The following is a 10,507-nucleotide window of genomic DNA, read 5'->3' as shown; positions in this document are numbered from 1 at the left end:
GTATTGATTGTTTAAATTTTTCACCTCATACGAACAACGGGTACTCATTTAGTAAAGTATAAAGGATTATAAACCAAACTAAGTTAAAATGAGTGAGAGAAAGTAGTTATAGATATTTGTGAGCAACAGAGAACAAAGTGTTGAACACCAAAAAATATTAAGATGAAGAATTTTAATTATAAAAGGTATTAAAAGAGGTAAAAGATCGAGTGAAGAAATCTGAAAAGAACTCTGCAGCCCTAAGAAGTTGGCGAGTGATTACAAACAAAAGAATAAACTCGATACTCGAATTGAAAATTAAAAATCATTTTTCTAGAAATGAACATGCTTTTTTATGTCAAAATTATTTTAAATATGCCGATTAATATACGATCAATTAAAAATTCTTCAGAATCCTATTTTTGTTGACGGTAAATTTATTATTCAAGAAGGTAATTTTATTACTGGTTCATTTAACTCAATAATATTTCGATTGTTTTAACTGGTTGCATGCAACGGCTTTGAGTAACAATTTAAAACTGATTGCAAAGAGGTTTCTGGTTTTAAACCCAGTGTAACTAATGCAATTAAATGAAAGGGAACTGTCGAATACAACAATGAATAAATGTGCTTCAACTTTAAATATAGTTTTATGGTACATTGGTAGAAACAAAACTGATAAAATTAATATTGTAGAATTCATTTGCTAAAAATATTATAATTAATATGAATTGAGGTTGAATAATTCATAAAATGTATATCTGCATCAAAAGTTCCAACGTGTAAGATTCTGCGTCTAAGACTAGCAGGTGTATTTACTCCACTAATTGGATATGCGTCACATCTTGCCTGACTCGAAGATCATGCGATCTGAAATTCTCAGCTTTATTGACAAACCTGTTTCTCCTCACGAAAAACTCTGTATAAAAGGATGCCGAAATCATAGGAAAAGTACATTCAGTTGAGAATATCCATCAAGCAAAATGACTTGGTTTACTCAACTTTCTCTAGCTTTTCTTCTAGCTCTATGCTTTCACAGCAAATTTGCTGCTGGACAAGGAAGTCCATGGGACAGCATGGCAAAAGCTGATGCATTTATGCAAAATTTTTTGAATTGTGCTCGTCAAAGTGGAGTTTTTACTCGAGAGCAAATGGATGATATGAGTTCCATCGGAGAAATAATGATGAGTGCCATGGGCAGTATGGAAGGAAAAGTAACTCCCCACAAATTGCAAGCTTTGAATACAGCATTTGCATCTGCTGTGGCTGAAATTGCTATATCTGATGCAGGTGGACAGAATATTCAAGCGACCACTGATGCCATAACAAACGCAATGAGTTCAGCATTTTTCCAAACAACCGGTGGTAGTAATGCCGCATTTGTAAACGAAATCCGTACTTTAATAAACATGTTTGCTCAAGCCTCAGGAAATGCAATTGCGACTGGGGGTGCTGCGTCTGCTGCAGCAGCTGCATCCGCAGGAGGTTCAGGTGGTTACGGGACTGGTCCTAGTTCAGCACCATCAACTGCTACATTGTACGCTCAAGGCCCATCACAAACTATGACAGCATATAGACCCTCTCAGGCCACTGCATCCGCAACATCAACGACTACTTCATACGTACAAGGGCCAGCGCAGACAGTGACGTCCTACAGGCCCTCTCAAATTGTTACGTCTTACACACCTGCTCAATCAGTTACACAAACTTCATACGGATCAAGTGAAATAGTAACCACTTCTTCCGGAACAACTAGGGGATATGGTGGACAACAAGGATCAGGTGCCACAACTACATACGGGGGAGAAGGAGGTATAGGTGCACAAAGAGGATATGGACAGGGTTATGGATCAGGTGCGACAGGACAAGGAGGTTCAGGATCTAGCGCAGCCTCAGCATCAGCCGCCGCTGCAGCCGCAGGAGGAGCTGGTGGTCAAGGTGGATATGGACAAGGAGGTAATGGATATGGACAAGGAGGTTATGGATCAGGTGAATTTGGACAAAGAGGATCAGGATCTAATGCAGCTACATCTGCCTCTTCAACAGCTGCAACTAATCAAGTAAGCGGTTCAGGAAGATTTGAAGAAATAATTTCATGGAGATCAGGAGGAAATGGGCAAGGTGGCTCTGGATCCAGTGCAGCTTCAGCAACAGCCGCAGGTGGAGCAGGAGGTGAAGGTGGATATGGACTAGGAGGTTATGGTCAATATGGACAAGGAGGATCAGGATCCAGCGCAGCTTCATCAGCTGCCGCAGCCTCAGGAGGTGCAGGCGGCGAAGGTGGATATGGACAAGGAGGTTATGGACCTGGTCAAGGAGGTTATAGACCTGGTCAATATGGACAAGGAGGATCCAGTGCAGCTTCAGCAGCGGCAGCAGCGGCAGGAGGTGCAGGCGGTGAAGGAGGATATGGACAAGGTGGATATGGACCTGGTCAATATGGACAAGGAGGATCAGGATCCAGCGCAGCTTCATCAGCTGCCGCAGCTGCAGCCTCAGGAGGTGCAGGCGGCGAAGGTGGATATGGACAAGGAGGTTATGGACCTGGTCAAGGAGGTTATGGACCTGGTCAATATGGACAAGGAGGATCCAGTGCAGCTTCAGCAGCAGCCGCAGCAGCAGCAGCCGGAGGTTCAGCAGGTGGATTAGGAGGTGAAGGTGGATACGGACAAGGAGGTTATGGATCTGGAGGATATGGACAGGGAGGGTCAGGTTCCAGTGCAGCTTCGGCAGCAGCTGCAGCCGCAGGTGGTGCAGGCGGGCAAGGTGGATATGGACAAAGTGGTTATGGATCTGGCCAAGGTGGTTATGGATCTGGTCAATATGGACAAAGAGGATCAGGATCCAGTGCAGCTTCAGCAGCAGCAGCAGCCTCAGGAGGTGCTGGTGGTGAAGGTGGATATGGAACTGGTCAATATGGACAAGGAGGATCAGGATCCAGTGCAGCTTCAGCAGCAGCAGCAGCAGCCGCAGGAGGTGCAGGAGGGGAAGGTGGATATGGACAAGGAGGTTATGGACCAGGTCAAGGAGGTTATGGACCTGGTCAATATGGGCAAGGAGGATCAGGATCCAGTGCAGCATCAGCGTCCGCAGCCGCTGCAGCCGCAGGAGGTGCAGGCGGTAAAGGTGGATATGGACAAGGAGCTTATGGACCTGGTCAATATGGACAAGGAGGATCAGGATCTAGTTCAGCTGCAGCAGCAGCAGCTGCAGGAGGTTCAGGCGGTGAGGGTGGATATGGACAAGGCGGATATGGAACTGGTCAATATGGACAAGGAGGATCTGGATCCAGTGCAGCATCAGCGTCCGCAGCCGCTGCAGCCGCAGGAGGTGCAGGCGGTAAAGGTGGATATGGACAAGGAGCTTATGGACCTGGTCAATATGGACAAGGAGGGTCAGGATCTAGTTCAGCTGCAGCAGCAGCAGCTGCGGGAGGTTCAGGCGGTGAGGGTGGATATGGACAAGGCGGATATGGAACTGGTCAATATGGACCTGGAGGATCTGGATCCAGTGCAGCTTCAGCAGCAGCAGCCGCAAGAGGTGCAGGCGGTGAAGGTGGATATGGACAAGGAGGCTATGGACCTGGTCAATATGGACCTGGAGGGTCAGGATCCAGTGCAGCTGCAGCAGCAGCAGCTGCAGGAGGTGCAGGCGGTGAGGGGGGATATGGACAAGGTGGATATGGAACTGGTCAATATGGACAAGGAGGATCTGGATCCAGTGCAGCTTCAGCAGCAGCAGCCGCAGGAGGTGCAGGCGGTGAAGGTGGATATGGACAAGGAGGCTATGGACCTGGTCAATATGGGCAAGGAGGGTCAGGATCCAGTGCAGCTGCAGCAGCAGCAGCAGGAGGTGCAGGCGGTGAAGGTGGATATGGACAAGGAAGTTATGGACCTGGTCAATATGGACAAGGTGGGCCAGGATCCAGTGCTGCTTCAGCAGCAGCAGCATCCGCAGCCGCAGGAGGTGCAGGCGGTGAAGGTGGATATGGACAAGGTGGTTATGGATCTGGCCAAGGAGGTTTTGGACCTGGTCAATATGGACAAGGAGGATCCAGTGCAGCTTCAGCAGCGGCATCAGCAGCAGGAGGTGCAGGCGGTGAAGGTGGATATGGACAAGGTGGATATGGACAAGGTGGGTCCGGATCCAGTGCAGCTTCAGCAGCAGCAGCAGCAGCAGGAGGTGCAGGCGGTGAAGGTGGATATGGACAAGGTGGATATGGACAAGGTGGGTCAGGATCCAGTGCAGCTGCAGCAGCAGCAGCAGGAGGTGCAGGCGGTGAAGGTGGATATGGACAAGGAAGTTATGGACCTGGTCAATATGGACAAGGTGGGCCAGGATCCAGTGCTGCTTCAGCAGCAGCAGCATCCGCAGGAGGTGCAGGTGGTGAAGGTGGATATGGTCAAGGTGGTTATGGATCTGGCCAAGGAGGTTATGGACCTGGTCAATATGGACAAGGTGGATCCAGTGCAGCTGCAGCAGCAGCAGCAGGAGGTGCAGGCGGTGAAGGTGGATATGGACAAGGAAGTTATGGACCTGGTCAATATGGACAAGGTGGGCCAGGATCCAGTGCTGCTTCAGCAGCAGCAGCATCCGCAGGAGGTGCAGGTGGTGAAGGTGGATATGGTCAAGGTGGTTATGGATCTGGCCAAGGAGGTTATGGACCTGGTCAATATGGACAAGGTGGATCCAGTGCAGCTTCAGCAGCGGCAGCAGGAGGTGCAGGCGGTGAAGGTGGATATGGACCTGGTCAATATGGACAAGGTGGGTCGGGATCCAGTGCAGCTTCAGCAGCAGCAGCCGCAGGAAGTGCCGGCGGTGAAGGTGGATATGGAACTGGTCAGTATGGACAAGGAGGAGCAGGATCCAGTGCAGCCTCTGCAGCAGCCGCAGGAGGTTCAGGCGGTGAAGGTGGATATGGGCCTGGTCGAAGAGGCTATGGACCTGGGCAATATGGACAAGGAGGGTCAGGATCTAGTGCTGCTTCAGCAGCGGCAGCAGCAGCTGCTGGAGGTGCAGGCGGTGAAGGTGGATATGGAACTGGTCAGTATGGACAAGGAGGATCAGGATCCAGTGCAGCTTCAGCAGCCGCAGGAGGTGCAGGCGGTGAAGGTGGATATGGACAGGGAGGTTATGGACCTGGTCAATATGGACAAGGAGGATCAGGATCTGGAGCAGCATCAGCAGCCTCTTCGACTGCAGCATCTAATGGAGTAGGTGGTTCAGGAGGATTTGAAGAAATAATCTCTTGGAGATCAGGTGGATATGGACAAAGTGGATCTACCTCAGCATCTTCAGCAACAAGTGGAGTAGGCGGTCCAGGAGGTGCACCTGGTGGATATGGTCAAGGAGGTGTAGGAGCGTTAGGTCCTGGTGCATCATCTTCCGCAGCGTCTTCAGCAGCAACTGGTGGTGCAGGAGGTTATGGTCCCGGTGGTTATGGCAGAACAGGAGCTGGTGGGTCATCCGCATCCGCAACTGCTGCAGCCTCAGCAATTTCATCACCAGCAGCAACTTCTCGAATTTCGTCTGTTGCATCAAGAATGGTGTCCGGAGGGCGAGTTAATGTTTCTAATCTTTCAAACACACTCGGAAGTGTAGTATCTCAAGTTAGAGCTGGTAACCCTGGAGCATCTGAATGTGATGTTACGATACAAGCCCTTATGGAACTGATGACAGCTTTGGTTCATGTTCTGGGATCAGCTAGCATTGGAAACGTCAACTACGGTGCCTCAGCACAATCAGCTGAAGTGGTTAGGCAATCAATCCAAACTGCATTTGGTTGATTTTGTTACCTTGTTTTTCCCCAATTTTTAATGCTTTTCTTCAATAACTGATTAAAATTGTACTACCAAATAAATGTTTGCATTTAAAGTTGTATTTTTTATTTTTTGCAAAACAAAATTTTTTTTTCTATTTTTTATGAATAATTTAGTTTTAACTTTTAATTAAATACTTAAAGGCGGAAATACGTAATTTGTTGTTAATAACAATGATGAAAATGAGATTTTATTTAATTATTTATTTATTGATTATACAATTGAGTTAAACCTACATAAAAATTTTAGAAATAGTTTTATTTATTTGTTTATATTTTGATTTTAAGATGTACTGATAAGCTCACCAGTAACTTCGAACAGTTTCAACCCACAGTGTATAGGAAAGAAACATTCTTCCACTTTGCTCATTTGCTAAAGCGACAGTGGTGTAATATTTATATCTTTAAGCTGCTTTTACCATTGACAGGACTTAATGTTTTCCATTTTAAATAATTTATAATCCATTTCTTAAAATTCTTAGATTTCCAAAGATCTTAAATGTAATATTACTAAGATGTTCAGCTCTCCTTGCTTGGGTCCCGAACTTCAAGATTGCTAAATTATTATGTTTTTTGTATTTTTTTGACTCTAAACAGATTGTTACATCAAAATTAAAGGTATGTTTTTGAAGGATTCAAAAAAGTGATTAGTAGTTTACATTAACACAAATTTGATTTGACCAATTCAGTTCCCTCTTCAATTTGGTATAAAATTTAAACCTTAAACAAATTCTCTCGTTCTCTATTTCAACTTCAGTCTTTATTATCTATCTACATGTATATTTTTTTTGAAAATTCTTGTTGAACTTTTGATTTCTATAAAACCTTGTTATATGTTTTAACCAGAAAATTTATATTCCCAATAATGCATTGTAATTATTATCAATGCATAGATTGACTAGGCACAGTTTTCCATAATGCTTGATATAAATGTAACTGTTACTTATTTACTGTTTAATAACAGTAAAATATTCATCGGAATGCTGTATCAATTATGTTCATCAAGCGGCGATAGGCTCAGTGTATAGAGCGTTGTACTTCCAATGAGATGAACCGGGTTCGGTTCCCAGTGATGGCTGGTCGATACGAATTCCGCATCCGGCGTTGCACCGGCCACAGTGCTTATGTCAAATATCCTCAGTGGTTGATGGATCATGAATTAGAGTCTCTGTATAGTTGTAAATTGTAAAACGACGGACCAGGTAAAATTAATTACCAAAATAAAAAAAGAGAAAGAAAACAAATATATATTGTAAAATTTAAACCCTGACAAATTAAGAATCTTAAGAACATTTATTCTGCAAATAATATATTGAACAATTAACGATACTGGATATTAATTGATTTCACAAAATATAAACTTGAATTGAAATTTTTAACAGTAAACAAGTTGAAAATAAGATAGCAGCAAATTATTTAGTTAATTAAACATGAAAACGATTTCAGACAGTTCAGCACAACTAATGACAACAAAACATAAAAACGACTCACCTCGTAAATTAATATAGCTAATAGCTATCGATAAATAACAATTTTGAATGTATCATCGTAATATCCTTGGGAGCTGGTCCCGAAAAGAAAATTATAACCATCTACAACACATCGAATTCGTATATAATTTGCTCCGTGACGAAAAACAAAGTAAAAGTAAAGGTTCGAAAATGAAACTTACTACTGCGCAGACTCAAACAAAAATTGTGCTGACATCTCTGAATTTGAATTAAACAAAATAAAATGATATATGATGAATTGATGCTGCTAGCGTTTAAAGTTACAGTTAAGAAATAAAATATACTATATTCAGATTGAAAATTAAATAGCAATGAATAATAAATTTTTTAAAAACTAAACAGTCTCCTTGCAGTGAGACTAACCGTGGGAGATTCTAGTGGTTTTCCTCTCCATGTAACGCAAATGCTTTTAATAGTTCCATCAAAAATGTCCTCCAAGAAGTCGAATTTCTTCCAATGCTCGATCTAGTCGTTTCCTTGTCTTCTGCATTGGGTTCAAAATTACAAGACTACCTAGTTGAACATTAGTAGTGGTAAACTCAAACTCAAAATTGAGTCATAAAATATTGCGTGGGTAACATCATACAATTACTCGATAATACAACATATCGTTTTCAGTTAAAGCCTTTAATTTTTTTAATAATATTAAAAATCAAAAGCATAATAATAGCATTGAGAAATACTAAGAAATGTCGATAAATAAATGTTGCGAGTAATTATCGTTAAATGAGGGAAATATTTTACTGGCAAAAGATAATCATTATGCCCTGCATTTATTTTATGCTGATGACAACCAAAAACACTGACTCATCCTTGTCTAATGAATGAGGAAACCGCAGTCATTAATTTTTAGTCGAATTAGCCGACAACAATGAGAAAACGATTTTAGTTCATTGTTTATCTATATTGAGATATTCTAAAACTTTTATAAATTTTAAAAGTTTCAAATATACGAAATTATTTTCCAGTGATGAAGTAGGGGTCAAAAAATAGCTTTGTGCTGAGATTTTAAAAACTCGGTCTTTAGTGTTATTCCTTGTCACCTGCGTTGTATCTTTATGAGTTCGTAAATAGAAAAATATTAAATAATTGGAATTTTGGCCAATATTAATTGGACAAAGATGCAAGCTTTAAGAGGAACAGAAATCGTAAGAACACATATCTAAGAATAGTAGTGCGGCTTCTTAAGTCACAGTTATGGTTAAGTCATAGCAATCTTTTTCCAATTTCTACCCGATTGACATTCGTCATTCAGGTATTAGTTTGCAGATTTGGTCGGTATTTTATTTACGTCACACTAGAGCTTCACAATGGGCAAGTGGCGACAATCTGAGATACAACCCTGAGAATGATTGGAAGACATGCCATCGCAATTTCAATCCTCTGCAGAGGGGATGGCTCACCAGCTTTGGTAGCCCGACGACCTTCACGCTAAGTCGAGCACTTTACGGTAGAACAGTATATCGAAAAACGTGCACCCTCTTGCGCTACGAAGGCAGATCAAAGCGGCCACACGTCCGCTTACTGACTTTTCCTTTTTTTCCTTTCCTCCAGACGTGGACACGTACCTAGGTATGCGGAACCCTTACTCGTATAGTGCACGTCTGGCTACCAGTCCAGCTCACCACAACCCCGGGAGCGAGCCTGATCAACAGGTATTTATTAAAATAAAATTGCATAATACATAATACACAGTAGCTTGCTTTAGATAATTTATACAATGAAATTTAGAATACAACAATGAAAAGTCTTGCAGATTTCAAAGGTGTGCATCACATTTGTTAGTAAACATAAAGTAAAAAGAACACTAAATTAAACAAAATTTGTTATGTACATAAAATAATTGAAAAAGAGAAATAAAAAGAAAAAGGAAAAAAAAATAGAAAAAGTGTACATGAATGAAATGTATCATGTAAGACAAAATAAGTATTTTATTTATATATTTTTATTTTATTTTATGTAAGACAAATATATATATATATATATANTTAATGATAAGTTTTAAGTATTTATATATATTTAAGTAGGCAGCCCATAATCTTAATTAACATTAATTTTTTTTTTTAAATTATCATTAATGGATAGAAAATGCATTGTGTTTTTAAGTTTAGTATTTACTTAATGTCTTGTTAGTTAGGAAGTTTTTCTGCCACTTGTATAACTTGGATTGATTCGGCGGACGGGTATGCCAAAGGGCAGTGTAAATACATTCAGTAAGATAGTGCTCTGGAGTTGCCAGTTGGCCACAAGTCCATACCCGCTTACTGACCGAAGACAATGATGCTTGACTTCGATGTTCTATCGGGAACTGTGTCCTTACGATCAGTCCACCAAGGGACTAGGGCAGATTTTTTGACCACTCTTTCAGGGGGACCCTATTAGACCATTGGCCAACGTTGCTCCCACAGTAAAGACAGATATAACAGAGAGCTAAAGACCATTGTCCGGGATTTGAATCCAGGACATTTCTGATGAGAGGTCAGCTAGTTATAGCAATTTGATTGTGTATGCTTTTGAGCAAGATTTTTTTCCATATAAGTTTTTATATCGATGGAAATTGTCTAAATTTGTTAATTATATATGCTTGAAGGGATTACTTTTTGACCTAGTGATATGCGGTCTTGCTACTTTAAATGCTTTAAAAATTACGTATTTTTTTGTCTACATTTTTTCTTATTTAATTATTAAATTGTTATTAAATTGTTAGTTTTTTAATTGATTTCGAACGACATATCCGACATTTGTTAAAATTTTTTGTGGGATGAAAGCCAATGCTCACTAGGTGTAATTTGTTCCTACCATTTTTGAGATATTTCGCATTTAAAATATGTTTTCTACAAATTCATGCTTAAATGTACTATTTGTAAGGAATATAGAAAAAAGGAATTTTTCGAAAACGTATAATTTTAAGCCGATCAATTCTTGTGTTTTGCTAATACGGCACACTTTGCGAGCAAAACACATTAAATAATAACGAAAAATAGAAAATGTCAAAGGCAATGCGCGAACAGAGTTCTTTTTATCTTTTCTCATTATTTAAAATAAGAATATTTTTTTTAGCATCCTAAGGAAAAATACATCATTTCGAATAATTTTTGTCCTAATAGATCGAGTTTTCAGGTACTAAATGAAGTGGAAAATATTAAAGTTGAACAAAATTGAATAGTTTCCAAGTTATAAATTTTCAAAAACGTTTTAA

At 41.0% G+C, this 10,507-nt stretch overlaps 1 protein-coding gene across 41 annotated transcripts; it reads left to right on the top strand.

Annotated features, from left to right (window-relative positions):
- Positions 1–932: 932 nt before the first annotated feature.
- Positions 933–5,853, top strand: LOC107445952 (spidroin-1). 41 transcript variants are annotated; one of them, XM_071186271.1, is made up of 3 exons: positions 939–3,831; positions 4,159–4,191; positions 4,714–5,853. In XM_071186271.1, exons 1-3 carry the CDS (start codon positions 963–965, stop codon positions 5,763–5,765), a joined length of 3,954 nt encoding a protein of 1,317 aa, XP_071042372.1. In that variant the 5' UTR covers positions 939–962; the 3' UTR covers positions 5,766–5,853. The 41 variants fall into 41 exon arrangements, with proteins under 41 accessions (XP_071042337.1, XP_071042372.1, XP_071042363.1 ...); XM_071186262.1 differs by lacking the exon at positions 4,159–4,191 and adding an exon at positions 4,207–4,248 and having other exon boundaries at positions 939–3,975; positions 4,462–5,853; XM_071186248.1 differs by lacking the exon at positions 4,159–4,191 and adding an exon at positions 4,114–4,155 and having other exon boundaries at positions 939–3,975; positions 4,246–5,853.
- The last annotated feature ends 4,654 nt before the right edge of the window (positions 5,854–10,507 follow it).

Source organism: Parasteatoda tepidariorum, chromosome 10 (assembly GCF_043381705.1).
Source record: "Parasteatoda tepidariorum isolate YZ-2023 chromosome 10, CAS_Ptep_4.0, whole genome shotgun sequence".
NCBI classification, from domain to species: Eukaryota; Metazoa; Arthropoda; class Arachnida; order Araneae; family Theridiidae; genus Parasteatoda; species Parasteatoda tepidariorum.
Note: the sequence above shows the minus strand (reverse complement) of the source record. Positions and strands in the feature narration are given on the sequence as shown.

Excerpts from the sequence above, each read along its gene's own strand:
- LOC107445952 (XM_071186230.1), top strand. The coding sequence starts at position 963 with ATGACTTGGTTTACTCAACTTTCTCTAGCTTTTCTTCTAGCTCTATGC.